The 16921-nt window shown below is 41.3% G+C and overlaps 2 protein-coding genes across 4 annotated transcripts in view; one reads left to right on the top strand and one right to left on the bottom strand.

Annotated features, from left to right (window-relative positions):
• Positions 1 to 3919: 3919 nt before the first annotated feature.
• On the bottom strand, positions 3920 to 7809 carry LOC115788406 (probable thiopurine S-methyltransferase). 2 transcript variants are annotated; one of them, XM_030741413.1, is made up of 9 exons: positions 7698 to 7809; positions 6837 to 6983; positions 6340 to 6432; positions 6076 to 6208; positions 5589 to 5641; positions 5433 to 5507; positions 5053 to 5138; positions 4366 to 4410; positions 3920 to 4173 (listed from the first exon to the last, which is right to left on the bottom strand). In XM_030741413.1, exons 2-9 carry the CDS (start codon positions 6932 to 6934, stop codon positions 4055 to 4057), a joined length of 702 nt encoding a protein of 233 aa, XP_030597273.1. In that variant the 5' UTR covers positions 6935 to 6983; positions 7698 to 7809; the 3' UTR covers positions 3920 to 4054. The 2 variants fall into 2 exon arrangements, with proteins under 2 accessions (XP_030597273.1, XP_030597272.1); XM_030741412.1 differs by having other exon boundaries at positions 7645 to 7797.
• Positions 7810 to 9329: 1520 nt separating this feature from the next.
• The window catches only part of ext1c (exostoses (multiple) 1c), a 95866-nt gene continuing 88274 nt past the window's right edge, over positions 9330 to 16921 (top strand). Inside the window, exon 1 of one of the 2 annotated variants that reach the window (XM_030741580.1) lies at positions 9330 to 9506. The gene's annotated coding sequence lies outside the window, so the exon portion shown is untranslated. Of the gene's footprint in view, positions 9507 to 10361; positions 10513 to 16921 lie in introns of those variants that run through there. The other variant, XM_030741581.1, reaches the window with a different exon arrangement.

Below are 16921 nucleotides of genomic sequence, written 5' to 3'. Positions count from 1 at the left end.
AAAGTTGATGAGGCACACCATGAAGCTATGAGAAAGAGGTGTCAAAGCTAGGTTGAGAGGTGATTATCAGCGAGCAGCAGTGCGATGTTTGGGAGTGTTGATGAAGAAGTATAGAGAAGGTCAGAAGGAGCTTCAGTGTCTTTGTAGATCTCGAGAAAGCATAAGAGTGCTAAGAGAGAAATTGTGGCACTACGTGAGGAAGTCTGGAGTGGCAGAGGAGTACTGAGGGTGCTGCAGAACATTTATGAGGTCAATTAGACAGTGGTGAGGTGTGCAGTAGGAGTGACAGAGGGGTTCAAGGTGGGGCTGGCATTACAGCTCTGAGACCAATCTTCTATGTGATGGTGATGGACAGGTTGACAGATTAGGTCAGGCAGGAGTCTCCATGGACTAAAATGTTTGCAGATGATATTGTGATCTGTGGCGAGAGGTGGAGGGATGCAGTGGAGAGAATTGGAATGAAAGTCAGTACAAGCAAATTAGAAAATGTTTGTGTGTGTGTGTGTGTGTGTGTGTGTGTGATTGATGTGAGGGTGACTGAATCCATGCAGTGAAGATGCAAGGAGCAGAGGTGGTGGAGAAGAGAGTGCAGGCAGGGTGGAGCAGGTGGAGACGAGTGTCTGCAGTAACAGTGAAAGGGAAGATTTCCTAGATTGTCGTGGGACCTGCTGTTATGTATAGTTTGCTCTGATAAAGACAGAATTTCAAGTTTGTCATTGGGAGTGATCAGGATGGACAAAATTAGAGCGGTTTAGAGCCGAAGTTAGAGAGGCAAGGCTGAGATGGGTTGGCCATCTTGAGCGTTCTAATCTCATAAGCTTGAATTACTTTTTGGAGTGATGGTGAGGTGCACATTTTCAGTGAAGAAGTCCTGTCCCAAGTTTTGCTCTTTGTTAATGCATCCACAGACCACAGCAGGTTCATAGCTGCCCCCACTGAAAAAGAAATGCACCACTGAAAATAACATACTCTCCATAGCACCGTGGCTACTTCGATTTAGTCTGAAGATCATTTCTAATGTTGTGTTTATGTTTGATTTATAGAAGATGCCAAACATGGGGGAAAAAATTGCTTGTACAGATTCTAAGACAGCTTGACCCATAAATCTGAAACTCTACTTAAACTGACTGCATGTGCTTTGCTATTTCACATCATATATTATAGTACCAGATCAAATAAGGCTTTACTCAGAAATACCCCTGTACCAAAAGGGGAAAACATTGTATATGAGTAAAAATGTCATCTAGTCTCTAAAAGCTCACTGACTTCCCAAAACACAGTTTTTTAAATACCTTTCAGCACTGCAAGAGCAGCAGTGGTTATTTCTTTATGATATGACATTCCTGGCAATCATTTCCTCATACCTTTAGCTGATAATTCCTGTCACATTGTTATTAAAGTTCACGAAAAGGTCTCTTCATTATGCATGTGATCAGATTTCATCAGTAGTCCTTTTGATTCACAGACACATGCAAGACATCTCTAAAAAAACCCAACATGGCTACAATTATTCGTATGACAGCTGTTTGCATACAAAAGGCCATTAGAATCTAGCCCAGTGACTAACTAACATATAGAAAGGTCATTACAGTGTATTAAATGCCCATTGACTTGACATGATTTAAGTGGTCTTTTAAATGACTGTTACTCATCCAGATATTAAACACACTGTAATCTTTTGGTGTTTAATCAGGTATACATCTACACTGTAAACCTTTGCCCCAGATAAGTTCAGCACAGGCCCTTATTGTACAGCACGTTGTTCTCTTAAAACTGCTGATTACTGATGTCCTCAGATTGCCATTCTAACCAATGGATGGCCCATAGCCATGACCTGATTGGCCTGTGATGCCAGCGTGCTGTGTGTGTTTGTCTGACCCCAGCTCGAGTGGATAACGAAGAGCAGTGAGAAAACCTGAGCTTTCATATCTGCACATTTCATCTCTGAGAACACATTACAAAACCTGACCTAAGTGCAAGAATCTAAGGGTGGCCAATCACAGATGAATCAGTTGTAGTCAGAACAGACTCGTAGACGCAGTAATCTGCACCCTCTATTGTGAAAACCCACTGCAAAAACAGGAAGTCAGAGCTTCTAACTCACATCTCAAGAATAATTCATCCAACTTCTTGAGATATGAGAAACATGAGAAAGCAAACGTCTGAAACTTACTAAATGACTTCTGTAAAATGAGAAGCATTTTTATTTTTTAATGCTGTAAATAAACATCATGGAAATATGTCTATTATGACTAGAAGTATTCACCAAAAATATGGGGAAGTTTTGCAGTGCCAATCCTAGTTTATGTTGCACTATATTGGCAAAAGTATTTACTCATCCATCCAAATCATTGAATTCAGGTGTTCAAAACACTTCCGTGTCCACAGGTGTATAAACCAAGCACCTGGGCATGCAGACTGCTTCTACAAACATTTCTGAAAGAGTGGGTCGCTCTCAGGTGCTCTATGAATTCCAGCGTGGTACCATGATAGGATGCCACCTGTGCAACAAGTCCAGGTGTGAAATTTCCTCACTACTAAATATTCCACAGTCAACTGTTAGTGGAATTATGATGATTGGGAACGACAGCAACTCAGCCACGAAGTGTTAGGCCACGTAAAATCACAGAGCGGGGTCAGCGGATGCTGAGGTGCATGGTGCGCAGAGGTCGCCAACTTTCTGCAGTCAATCGCTACAGACCTCCAAATTGTACACAATAGAGTAGCAATATAGTGTATTTAGGTGGGAAATAAGTGGGCTTTTTTTTTTTTTTTTGGAGGCACTTCCTTTCAGATTTTGGGGCGACTGGTAGAGAGGTTAAAGTAAATTTCCAGTTGAAGTCACACAAACACATTTGGAATACTTCTGTTTTCCAAATGCACGGAAGACAAAATGCGCTCTTTACTTGTGCACTTGAGGCTGATGGTGGCCAGTTCTGTCCGTGTTCCTTCTGCTGTCCGTGGCCCATGACCACCTGGGGTACCAGCATGCTCATTTTCTTGCCTGCCCTTAACTAGTGGGGGATAATAAAGTGCAATAACTGAGAGAATACTCTGGAGTAAATAGACTAAATATCTGCGGGTGGAGACGGGAGTGTGAACATATGATGTTACAAAACTTGACCCAAGTGCATGAATTGAAGGATAGTTGATCACAGAAGAATCAGCTAGAATAGGCACAGTTAAAGGTCATAAAGCTGCATGGAGACACAGTAATCTGTGGTCTCCGTCGTGTAATGTAGGAAAATAATGACCAAACTCGTCTGAGTTCTGCTGCATCATTTGGATGGTAGTCAATATTTGCTATAAATAACATGAAGATGGGATGCATCCTGCCTTGACTCAATGGTTCAGGCTGCGGCCGGTGGAATAATGGTATGAATGATATTTTCTTGGCACTTTGTGCACCAATTGAGCAGTGTTTAAATGCCACAGCCTACTTGAGTATTGCTGCTGACCACATCAGTCCTATTATGCTGACCGTGTACCCATCTTCTGGTGGCTGCTCCCAGCAGGATAACCCAGCATGCCACAAAGCTCCAATCATCTCAAACAGGTTTATTGAACATGACAGTGAGAACCTTAATGTGCTGGATGTGGCTGAAAAATCTGCAGCAACTGTGTAACGCTAGCATGTTAATCTGGACCAACAATTCAACCTTGTTAAGTGTGTGTGTGTGCGTGTGTGTGTGTGTGTGTACTTCTATGCTTACACTTGATTGATGCATCTGTATCAGCATGTTCTAAAACCAGTGGGTCACTTATCGTATATTTCTTAAATTCTATGTGGTTTTATTTTTAGTATTTTTAGTCACAAACTCATTAAGCCACACATCTTGTTATAAAACATGTTCAATTATTTTATTATATATATATATATATATATATATATATATATATATATATATATATACACATATCTGTATCCTTGTGGTATTAAAAATGTTTTTTTTTAATTCTCTTGCCATTGAATATTCAGGCACTTTGATTTCCACTTTACTTTTTCTACCTGTGACTGACAGGATCTGCTTTCTCGAAACACCGAAGCTAGTCTTTAATTGCTCTTTGGTGTGATGAGGTGCACATTTTCAGTAAATTTATCCAGGCCCCATTTTCGCTGTTTGTCTGTCAGAGCATCCTCTGAGTGCAGCAACTCTATGTCACAGCTGCTCCCTGAATTTAAAGAAACAGACAAAATAATACACAATTAAAAATGTTAACCTCCAATATCAGGAAAAGGACCCCAAAATTAAAAGATCTGCACATATCGATCAATTATCACCTGTATTTTAGTTAATTTCTAGGCATTGGCTTTATGATTGAGTACAGAAATGCTCAGCCATAATTATTCTTATTAATACTCACCAAACAGGCTGTGTACTTGCTCATCGGGCACAAAAAAGGGAGGACCTAAGAGATGCACAGAAACAAAAATAGCTGTTATATTTATTTAACCTCAGAGAAACCCCCTTAATCGAGCTTTCACACCAAATGCAAAGCTAAGTTTCACCTCACATTATCCGCATGTTAACAGTTGCACTGGATACACACAAATAGCCAACGGGATGACTACTGACATCTGGAATCAAGCTGCAGAAACACATCTTCCTAACTTACCAGCAGGTCCCACAATATTCCCTGTTTTCTCCAAGCCGCCTCCTTTTTTTTCCCGCCTTTGTCTGAAAGCAAAATTGACCCAAACGACTCCAGCTGCCCTCAAACTGCATCAATGAGCTCGTCCTCCATTTCTGACTGTCGGGAGCATCAGGAGAGAATCCACAGTCTATGTGACTGCAGCAGATTTGTCTCTATTTGAGGTCGCCTGGCAAAAAATTGAGTCAATTCGCCTCTTTGCATTGACTTGTTCTGCAGAAATATCACTTTGCATTTGGTGTGAACAGCCTGGAAGAATCTTCATTCAAAATGTATGAAAGTAAATTGCTTTAGATTTAGTACCGGAGATGTGTATGGAACTTGTATTTACCCTACCCCACCCCACCCGCTCACAAACACACACACACACACACACACACACACAATATAGAAATATACCTTGATATAAATCAGGATTGTACAGAAGAGTGTCCAGAAGGTATCTGCAGTCTTTAGCCATCAGAGAAATGATGAGATCAGCATACCTGCAAAATAAAAGAACATGGCATGGAACATGCATCTGTGGTTACATTACATAATCCAGTTTCAAACTATGCGATGTACCTACACTTAAATAATATTTACATTTTAGAAACTGAAGTGCTTTTATTTTGAAATAAATGTCACTTCCAGAGTTTAAAATGAGGGCTTGATCTCTAAATAAAAGCACTTCAGTTTCTAAAATGTAAATAATATTTACATTTTAGAAACTGAAGTGCTTTTATTTTGAAATAAATGTCACTTCCAGAGTTTAAAATGAGGGTTTGATCTCTCTTTACTTTTCTCTGTCTCCTGGGTTGATGGCCACGAGCGAGCCCCTGTCCCAAATTGCTCCAAACTGACCTTCAATGGAACTGGGAATTAAGAACGAAGTCATTTTAACAGAAGTCATTTATAATTTTAAAAAAGCACAAAACCATATGTAGTTTGCTCACCTGGAGAAGGTAAACAGGTTACATTGATACAGGGAGATGTTCTTCTCTGAGTTCTAAGAATACAAGACAGTGTGGATGAACATCAGTTTGAGTGTCTTAAACCTCAGGTAATAATATTTGAAAAACACTGCATACATTTTCATTGCTATCAGGGACCTCTGCTGTGGAAACTGCTCCCAGTTTGTCTCACACAGTGTGTCTTTTGTCCAGAATCTCTTTGCTCTGTTATTTCTACATCGCTCTATTATGTCACAAGGTTAAGCAGAAGAAAATGGATGGATTAAAAACACTTAACTTTTGATTATATGCTGCCTCATTTCCTGCACAAGCAGTTTTAATCTAAGGCAGACCCCAGCAGCGCCATAAAAAGCTAGCATACAGAGATGTAATTACAGTATGTAAATACACTGAATTGCTGAGAAGTAATAACACTGAATACCTTGACCACATCATTTAGTGGTTTTGTTTGCACACAAAGTCCACCAACCTTGTAAACCTTTGCTCCAGGTATAGCAGGCACAGGCTCCTCACTGTACGTCATGTTGTTCTCCTCAAAAAACTGCTGAATAGCCTTTTCAGATATCTCCACTCCAACCACTGAATGGCCCAAGTCTGCTAGCCTGAGAATCACAAAGAAAGAAAAGGGAATAATTGAGAATTTTATTATATAGGATGACCGTACCTTTTTTTTTATTCAGCAAAGATGACAGCTAAAGTAGTAAAAGTAAGAGTAATCCATTTTTTTTCATACCACTTCATATCTACTGCTTTCCCACACAGAGGGAAGAAGAAGCGAACTCCTGTTCGTCCATTAAGAACTTTATCAATATTGTTCTCCAGCATCCTGTCAAAAAGCAGACACCCCCACAAAAAAAAACAAAAACACTATTAACATCCAAATAAACATCCCTCTGCATTAAAATAATTATGTCTACATCTTTTAAAGTTCTCATATTTATGAAAACACTAACTTTATAAAAGGCGCTCTCTTATAGAGGTGGTGACACCTGGATTAAGAGCCTTCCTGATGGTCCTTATTTACCTTGTAAATAATTTGTCTGTGCTCATTTTCTGAACCTTTTGTGGGACACACCTGTAGGTGGCAATGTGCTTTTACAGTTGAGGTAATCTCCTTATGTCTCACATGCACTTGGACTATTTTTTTTTTGCACCTGTACTCCACTGAAGTGTGTGTGTGTGTGTGTGTGTGTGTGTGTGTGTGTGTGTGGTGGGGGGGGGGGCCTTTACTTGTGCACTTCAGGCTGATGGAAGCCAATTCTGTCCTGTTGCCAGCGTTCCTCCCATTCACCGAGCGCCATGACCCGATCTGCCTGCTGTCCCAGCATGCTGGTTCTGTTTGTTTTACACCGACCACCAGTGGATAGCGAAGAGCAGCTAGACAAAGTGAAAAAATAATTGTTTGTGAAAAGCATTCATGTGACTGGAAGACAGCATGAAAATACACGATCCACACAGGATTATGGTCTTGCGCACTAAGACACCTAAAGCAACTGCACAGTTTGTGCATGTGTGGGTATAAAACAAGCCTTAAGGGAGCGGTTACCCTGCATGCAAGGTTACAAAACCCGCTTATCTGAATCTTCTGCTAGATAATCAATTGGAGCCAGAACATTCACGGTTAGCCGGTTAGCTGCACGCCTGCGCACGGTTATCTGTGCGGTCCACCGTAAACACACACGACCAATCAGAGCTTCTAGCCCGCATGGTTATCTTCAGAGTAACTGACGTTTAATTAAACTAATAACAAGCAATTTTTACTTAACAACAAACATTTCTTTATAAAACAAACTCCATTTTACAGTTTTAATGGCTCGAATAACAGCGTCGTTAAAGTGTTGTCATGATCAGGAGCGATTAATAATTACCTAACAGTTTCATAACAGGGTCTGATGCTCGCTTACCTCACAATATAATGGCAAAAAACCCCACCCCACAGTACTATAAACCAAGAAAGTGAACGTGAATTAAGGCTAATATTGTGCAGCGTTGACCTTACACCCGCTGCCATCAGTAAACGTAACGCAGCGTGCCTCACCTTAAGTCTTAACCCTGTGTTTTGGCAATAATGCGACCTTTTTGTTTAACTACCTGTAGGCTGTCTCTCAGAACTGAAATGATAAGGAGGAACCCTTTGCCTGAGTGAATGAAACGAGGAAGTACAACTAAAAGTAAACCGGTTTTACTTCTGGTTTGGGAGGAGCCTGAGGCTGCGTTCAGGTTACGTTAGAAAAATGGGAGTTATTAGTATTCTGTGTCACAATACCTCATGCTTTTAAATTGCTCAAACTGGACAAATTCAATAAAAAGGCAAGTTTGGAATATAATTTTAAATAAGTAACTTAAAAGAAAACAATGTGAATGTTTTGTGCGTGAGTGATTAGAAATCTTTGAGATTACCCGTTATGCAGATATCTCTGGGGACGTAATGGTCCCTGAAGGGGTTCTTAAGGGCTCCTATGGTAAAACATAAAATTTTATTTTTCAGACTCAGATAAACAATGCTTTCTCTTTTCGAGACAAGGATGAGAATGTCACCTCACATTTTATAATAATAATAATAATAATACTAATAATAATAATAATATTAATAACGTAATTTATTATTATTATGTTAAAAATGCAGTATAAATTTTGACATGGATTCCTATTTATCTTGAGCTGAAACCGGAATACTAGAATTTGGCTTCTTTATTGCCCATATATTCCCTTGCGATATAAATAATGCATTATTTCCAACATGAACCTTTTTTTCTTTCTTTCCTTTTTCTGTAAAAGCTTGCTGCAATCACGATTCATACTGTGACAGCTGTCACTAATCCTCAGAAAGCCTCTGGACTGTTGCACAGTGATTAGTCTCGCTTGCTCAGGCTGCCTCTCTCCACACTTGATTTGGTACAGCTCCAGCGATACGATATTCTCAGCAAGACAATGAGAATTAAGGAAGGAAGGAGTGAAGGAAGTGAAAAGTGTTTCTGGACGCAGAGCGGCGCAAGCGTTTAAGAAATCTCGGGTTTACGCTGAGGCGCCCTGCCATAGGTCCGCTTTACCGTAGTTTTGTCATGTTTTACCTCCTTAAATGTGCAAAGGTGTTGAAATTTGGTCATATAACATTTTTAACTTCACACAGTCATAGTGCAGCATAATAATGATCCATAAGCGAATTAAAAATATTATTGGTGTTTGTAAGAAGATACTATAAATCAGGTGATTCTGCATCCATTTCTGGATCTTTATGCCTCTACATGCAGATCCCCGATATCTGGAGCGCGCAAGTGTCAAAATAAAGAAAGAAGCATCTCACTGCACTCTGGTTTAATGTAGAGTAATCATGTGTCAGAGCCCACTCTCAACCTGGCCATTAACCAAACGCTATTTTTAAACAACTGATAGAACTGCTGAAGCAAGGAAATTCTTTCATGCTGACCTCCCTCATAGAAAGCCGTTACCTAATTATGGCTGTGTTTACAGCGGTGTATTGGAAACAATGCTTTCCACAAAGGTGACAAGATTGCTATCTTTAGCCACAATAAACAGTGAACTGCGTTCACAATGAACCACGAGAAAATGTGACGTTCGTCTGTGTCGGTTCAATTCCTGTGCGTAATTCGGTGTTTCCAAAGCGCTCCAGCTGCGCAGGGTCGCGTCCAGATGTGTGTGTTTTTCTTTACGGGGCGACGAAGACAGCGAGGAGCTTCTGAACCAATCACTGCCGCCCGGGGGCGGGTCGAGCGTGAAGTGTTGTGGATATGGAAAATGGACAATTTATCACGCACATTCATCATTCATATCCCACCGGGGAAACCTTTGGTTGCACGCTGATTTGATTGGCAAATGCCCGGCCGTGGTGTGAAACGGAAAATTACCAGTGGGGAGGAGAAGAGCGTGGTTCGCTACCCGGTAAGGGCGAGCTCTCTGATGGGGAGAAGTCGGGGCGCAGTGGGGATTGTACTGGGTGATTGCTGTTATGTTTAGAGGCTGTGCTCACCGGGATGCATTTCAACAGCAAATTATAAGCAAATGGTTCTGTTGAGAGCTAAGTAATAATTCCTGTAGCCTGTGTATTTCATATTTTGCTCACATCTTGCCCTCTGTCCTGAAGGCGCAAATCACCGCTGCAAGCTCATATTCTTGAAAATTCAAGGAAACGCTTTCACATTCGTTGTCCACTCGCTTTTGACAACGGTGCTTGCAGCGATAGCGGGGATAATAGCCTGTAAAGTGCGTTTATCTGCTCGGAAAGCAGCAACTGACTGCTGTTAGCCACTGATGTATTGTTTGCATAGCGCTCAGCAGCAGCGCACCTTTGTTACTCACTGCTCACCGAGACGGGAATCTCAAGTGCTCGTAGCAGCCCTCACCAGCACACGGAGCAGTAAATCTCAAAGACCTGTTAGACGGACTGTATGGAGATCAATTAATGCGATAAGGTCACTGACGCCTGAAGTCCTTCTAAGAGTAACAGGGGCACTTCAGTCCACCCCTGGATTACACGAGACTACCAGCATGTATTTGGCAGCCTGTAAAACCAGGTTGTTGTCGGAGCAGCAGTGAGTGATGGGGGAGGCTGTTCACGGCGCTCTGACAGGGAAGGGTGCATGCTAGATAATAATAAAGGAGAACACGTTGGCGGGTGAGGGATTTGGGAAATTTAAAGGACGTATTCGAGGGGGCGGCGGGACATTCCTCTTTGGCATTATTATTTTTTTTTTGGATGCGCCTGGACTGTGCGTACAGTGCGCGCTATGCCAGAAGGTGGTAACTTAATCATATTGTAAGCGTCCGGATTTGCACCGTGAGGAGGAGAAGTTGGTGTCTTGAGCCTCTACAGCTGGTGTCATCGGGAAAACGGGCTACAGCAGCGCCGCAAGAGCAGCGCGCTCAACAGCTCAGTGCGCAACTGTAGGTACGGTTCTGGTTCAGGGGGGTCTAAAGGGCACATATCTCAGTATCTTTCTCTGGCAGGCAGAATAGAAGTGGCATGTTTTGACAGTGAGATTTGCACACCTTCCTGTGTCACACTATGACTGATGTATTTATTGACTCCACTGCAATTTGATACACTAGGACAGTATATAGCTGTGCTTTGTAATCCTAACAATGTCTCTGGGATATCGGGGAAAGTCAACACAGGCTGGACAGATGGGCTGCGGGGTGCTCTGCCACCATCCAAGAATATTAAGCTAAGTAATGTAGTTCAGCTGTCCTACTGTTTCCGCTTGCAAAATAGTTGGCAACGTTATCAAAACATGAATCCTTTTACCCCAATATGAAGTCTTTCCAGACATCTTTCCTAATTTGATGGAGATTGTGAACAGACCACGGGCGCACTGATAATACAAGGCATGTGTGCATCAGTGGAGTGTGCATATCACGGAATATATTATGACTTCTTCCTAAGAGGCTCATTCAGTAAGCCCAGCAAAATGATATTCAGTCCTGAAAAATATAATGGTAATTCTAAATTAAGTGCTTTCCATCTCCTTGAGTGCTATTTTAAAAAGCACCTGCTCATCTTCTGATGCAGTCTAAAAGGCATTGTTTTATTATGATGCCCGATTGTCTTAGCTAATGCCCATCTTGCATTAGCTAATAGCTCAGGAAAGACTGGAAAAATTGCCAGCTTTCACATCCTACTAAGTGCGCCATGTATTAATGAATCCCAAAGAAACAAACAAGGCTGGCAGAGTTCATTGCAGTATTTAATTACCAGTCTCAAGTTATTTATTTTATTCTATTATATTATTTATTTATCATGTTTTTTTGTACTTTTTTTGTTGATGAAAAATGATGCTGACCTCACTGATCCCAAACAAAACGCTGTCATTATCACAGTGGTTCCAAAAAAAGGCTCTCTGGGGGGAGGCTGGATCTTGACAATAAGCTGTACATGGATTTCATTTGATTTATGAAATGACTTTTTTTTGTAATGGCAACCTCCTCATCTTAATGGGATTTTGCATTCATGATGGTTCTGTAATACCCTCCCTGGTGAATAAGAGACTCACAAATCTTGTCGTGTCAAAGCCTTGGCCATGCTAGACAGTTTGCATAAACCATGGGCAGCAGGAATTTCCAGTCGCACGTTCATTAAGTGGGCTGAGTTTACAATGTGCATTGTGCAACTTTGGTGTTATTGGTTTTAGTATTCTGTTGCACTCATCACTCTCCTTGTGTAAAGATGGGTAATGCTTTTAAAAAAAATGTTTTGTGTTACTGTTATGAATGCAGTAACACAGTGTCAGTGGGGAAAAAAGGCTGTTTAAATTTCTTTTTAATTTTCCGTACAAGACTGAGAATTTTTCATATTCTTCTTCAGTGAAAAACTATACCTCCCTAATGTCAGAATTCAGGGATGCGCCGCTAATTGAACCCTGTCAGGAATGCTCTTCTTCTTTCTTATCCTAGGGTCAGGTCGTATATCTGATCGGGTGTTGTCAAGGTCAGATTGTTTATAGGCCGATCTGATTAGAGTTCTGTGATGAGACTGCCTCCAGGCTGAAGCCTCAGAGATGAGATGCGCTGCAGGTAAGATGCACTGTTAGCAGGACTGGTTAATAAGGCAGATGGGTTCGGCTACACGCTGTTTCACAGCCAGCCACTGTGCCGTATCACTGTCCTCTGAAGGATTTTTTACTCTGTATGCCTGGAGTGGTGTGCTATTGTTACTCTCTGCCTGTGTGATGCCCGCACATATTCTGTGTCTGTGTTTTAGGACTGTAAACAGCATTGCCAAATTCAGAGAGCAAGCTTGAACCTCCTAATAATTGTTCCTGCCCATCTTGTTCATTCTGTTAATTAGCCCTTGTGGCGTTGGAGTGCAGCATATTGTTGAGACATAATTAATCAACCGGGCTTGTAATTATGCTGGGTTTGGAATGCAAGCGTGGTTGGGAGGCTGGTTGCGTTGCAGGGCGTTCAGCTTGAGGTAAACATCTTATTAACTGTGTCGGAGTACCTTGGCCAAGACAGAGCAATGTGGTTTTATTAAGCTGGAGACGAATGTGCTGTTATCCATACTACGAAAATGGCCTCATAAAAGAACCGGCGCTTGATTAAGTTTATGGCCATTATGGTTCTGAGGTGGTCGAGCTAATGGAAAAATACTTCAGTAGCTGTGTGGAGACAGCAAGAGAGATGGTTTTTTTATAAAGTAAAAAGCCATTTGTTGAGCAAAGACCAAAGAGTGTGTGTGTGTGTGTGTGTGTGTACCTGCTTATATATGCATACAGTGTGTGGGAGTGTAAAGAGCACCTCAATTTCAAAGGCCAACTAGTAGGTAAGGACAGAAAATGGAACATGGATCACATCCCAAGCCTTTAATGCAGGTCTGTCAGGGGAGACAGCCCTTCACAGACTGAGTGATACGACTACAGACAGACAAACCTCTCATACTCAGTGACTTCTAATCAGGTTTTACATTGTGAGAAAGTTATAGCATATAATTACATGCAGGCATTCAGATTTATTATGCCAATTAAAAACCACAAAGAACATACAGTACAGAGAAACGTACATAAGAGCTTTTTTCACCAATGCTCTGCAGTCCTGAATTCCTCTAGACATTACCGGATGAAAGTGAATGTGAGAATGCAAATGTCCAGAGTTGGACCGGATGTTAGCAGACATTTGCCTGCCAGCTACTGAGTAGAAAGTCTGTGTGATATCCATTTGTGACAATTTGAGCCGATGTGAGAATAGCACAGGTATGTAGTCATGAAAAACAAAGGTTTCATAGGTCTCTATGCAGCCTTGTATAAAAACTAAGTACACCCCGTGATTCATCAGCTTGCAGAACAGCTGATCAGTTAGCAGCATTAGCTTGAAGTAATGACTTTCTGTTTGACTTTATGAGTTTCTCACATTGTTGTGGAGGAATATTGGCCCACTGTACTTTGCAATAGTGCTTTAGATCATTGAGGTTTGTGTCTATGCACACCTCTCTTAAGCTCCCACCACATCATTTCAATCATGTTGAGGTCTGGACTTTGACTGAGCCATTGAAATACTTTGATTCTTTACTTTTTCAGCCATTCTGTTGTAGATTTGCTGCTGTGCTTGGGATCTTGTTGCATGACCCAATTTTGGCCAAGCTGTAATCTGACTCTAGAATACTTGTAAAGTGTAAAGTGTTCAGTAATGCAGTAATCTAAAACATTACTGTACTGTAAATTCAGTAATCACATTACAATTACAATTCTGCTGTTACTTGTGTTACAAAGGTTCTTCAGTTATCTGCACGATGGGCAGACGGAACATGCCTTTTTATTCTTGCGCACTCGCACAACAATCAGCTGATTGTGTGTATGAGAAAAATGGTGGAGCATCTACAACTTTTGAGGAGTGGAGATGAGGGCATTACTTCTGTAGTTATTGCACAAAGGGACAAGGAGAAAGTGGTAAAGTGCAAACTGCATCCAGGACAGACACAACTGCATTATACTGCTGACACAGTTTCGGCTCTTTGCAAACATCTGCACAGACGGCGTGCTAACACAAAGCTGGCGAAGAAGTGATGTTATAGCTGAGCGTATGCTGACCTGAGGCTTGTAGCATTGTAGTCTTCATTTCTACCTGTACATGTTTCAGCAGAATCACAGTGGTGATCGTTTTGGAGTATCTTTGGGGTAGATTTCAACTTTTAACACAAAACTGACAACACAAAGCAAACTTAAACACTAAAAGAAGCATTGCATGTATGACCTTATTAGTACAGGGTTATGTGTTGGCAAGTGGGACTGTAGTCGATAATTATGTGACAATCCCCTTTAGGTCAGAAAAACAATGTAACTAGTGTAACAAATTACTTTCCCCAGGGAGCAATTAAGTGACCTACTGCATTACTTTTAAGAAAAGTAACAAGTAATGTGCAAAGCATTACTTTTGTTCAGTAACAACCCCAACACTGATGGCCATCTGTCCAAATGGCATTGTTTGACCTTGAAGTGAATGTCCTGGGACATCCACTCCTGGGACGATTGTGCCATTTTGTTAACACACATCTGAATGCTCCAGACCAACAAACTGCCCAAACCTCTGCTTTTATAGAAATGTTCTATACAGGCTTATCAGTTAGTAGAGGTAATGATTAGCAGCACCTGGCTGCTACTCACCTTCTTAATTTCTTAGTTAGTTTCTCACAGGACTGCAAAGAATCCTGTGAAAACTCTTTTTCACTCGACTGTAAGTTCACAGCTAGTGAGTGGTCATCCTGTGTCCTGCCTCCTGTATGCTTAAATCAGGAAGACCCCCCTCCAAAACAAACACTGTATTGTATTTATACACAATTTCTACTGCTGTGTAGTACGTATAAAAATGGGCAACCTCTGACAGACATTGTCTGTAGTTCATTCATGAAAACAGCTTAACTCAGTGGTTTCCAGCCTGGGGGTTTATAACCCTAAACAGTCTACATCTAAAAACATCTGAAGAAGCTCATATGACTTTTTTGCTCGAACTGGCCTCTATAGTCTGTGAAATATGCAAGTATTAAGGAATCACAAGTAGACACTGGTTTAATTTCAAGGATCACACAAAAAAAAGTCGGGAACCACTGTAATAACATAAACTGCACAGTGCAGCCATCCCCTGGTCCTCCGTCACGCTGTCACATCTCTCGGGCCCGTAATAACAGAGTCCAGCATTTAATTTTAGCTCGATTGAGCCTTTCACCTCACCGCAAGATTTGTGTTTTCTTCAGAACACTTTATTTTGCCGAACCGATGTATTGCCAGCACTAGGCTTGGAAAAACACGCGTGCCAGATGTGCATTTAAGTATAGTTTTGACATATGCTTACACACAACCACAAACAGTCACTGAAAACACTTGTATTTGTAAAGAGCAATCAACCAGCGTTTGTCTCAGTGTATGTTAGGCTTTCATCATTCAGGTGGACTGTCTAACCATGGAGGTATCATTTTTCCCAGCATTTGGCCCATCTAGTGTCAATTTTCAACCTGCACTATGTCTACCCAAATCATTTCAGACATAATAATGCTACTGCTGCTTCTTTGACAGTGACAATGACTTCACCGCACAGAGAGTGATTGTAATGGCAGTGGATTTCATTTTGAGCATTTACAGTGTCAGTTGTGCTCAGCCCTGGTGCTGTGGCCAGAAAACAGCAAATTGAACAAATAAGGAAAAAGCCAATCTGTCAGCGAATGACAGAAAATTCTTTCGAAAAATATCCCTTCTGGTGGGAGAGAAACACAAATTGACAAATGCTGAATTTCTAGCAGAAGGCCATCATCGGCAACATCCATTTCAGAGCAAGTCAGTTTTCATTTTCTATCAAAGCCGGTATAACCACAGTTGAATAATCAGCTGTGCAAACACAATTCAAAGGAGACATGGGATGACAAATTTCAATTCCATTTCCCTGAATGGCTTAATCGTGTTGTTCCCTGAAAAACTGCAGCAGGTAGAAGCAGTTTAGGGACACCCATAAGGCCATCACGGAGAGAGATTGAGGGCAGGAAGAATGGGGACTGGGTCCAGCTGTCGCCCATAGAATATCGATCTCACAGTCCCTCTCCATTTTGCTGTGTTCTCCTTCCTCCGTGCCTCCATGCCACTCATCTGCACATTTTGACTGAATAATTCTGTGTCCTCCAAATGTTGTGTTTATCAGGCACTTGCAAATTAAATTACCATCAATAGATTGTTAAATCCTTTGAAGCTTTAATCCTTAAGAGTACTTCACTGTGGCTGCGATTTCTAATTCCATTAATTCAATTGAAAAACTAGCAAAAACTGACACTTTACTCATTTTGTGCCAGCGCTTTGATCATCTGAAATAGTCTTTTATAACCTTTTGTGATTAATATATTAAGTTTTTAGGGTGTGAAAAGAGACACGGTAAACAGTAAATCTGATATTAATGGGATGGAATTGCAGTAAAGAGTAATGCTACATGTGTGATCATGGATGCATCATACTCTAAATCCCTGGTGCTTGTAAAGGCACGTTTAGTCTAGGGTTGGGAGCGGTGGACTCTGTGATTACGCACAGGATAATAAGATGTAATTAATTTAATTACATTTAATTCTTGTTGTTCAAGTCTAATTCTGACCCTGCCATTTGAATATTGCAGTAGAACTCGAGCCTCGTCAGATCAGGCGACAGTTTTCGAATCGTCTTTGATCTGATTTTGGTGAGCCTGCATGAACTGTGGCCCCAGTTTCCCTAATCTTAGCAGGAGTGACACCAGTGCGGTCTTCTGCTGCCGTAGCCCATCTGCTTCAAGGTTCAGCAATGTTGTGCATTCAGAGATGCTCTTCTGCGTACCCTGGTTGTGTATTTGAGTTACTG

Source organism: Archocentrus centrarchus, chromosome 11 (assembly GCF_007364275.1).
Source record: "Archocentrus centrarchus isolate MPI-CPG fArcCen1 chromosome 11, fArcCen1, whole genome shotgun sequence".
NCBI classification, from domain to species: domain Eukaryota; kingdom Metazoa; phylum Chordata; class Actinopteri; order Cichliformes; family Cichlidae; genus Archocentrus; species Archocentrus centrarchus.
The sequence above is the reverse complement of the archived record's forward strand: the minus strand, read 5'-3'. Positions and strand labels throughout refer to the sequence as shown.

Bases quoted from the DNA above. Each gene is read 5' to 3' on its own strand.
- LOC115788406 (XM_030741413.1), bottom strand. From the start codon at position 6,934: ATGCTGGGACAGCAGGCAGATCGGGTCATGGCGCTCGGTGAATGGGAG. The intron at 5,642-6,075 runs GTTGGTGGACTT...TTGTATTCTTAG, and splicing joins CTGGAGCAAAGGTTTACAAG to AACTCAGAGAAGAACATCTC. The intron at 5,508-5,588 runs GTGAGCAAACTA...CTTAATTCCCAG, and splicing joins AACCTGTTTACCTTCTCCAG to TTCCATTGAAGGTCAGTTTG.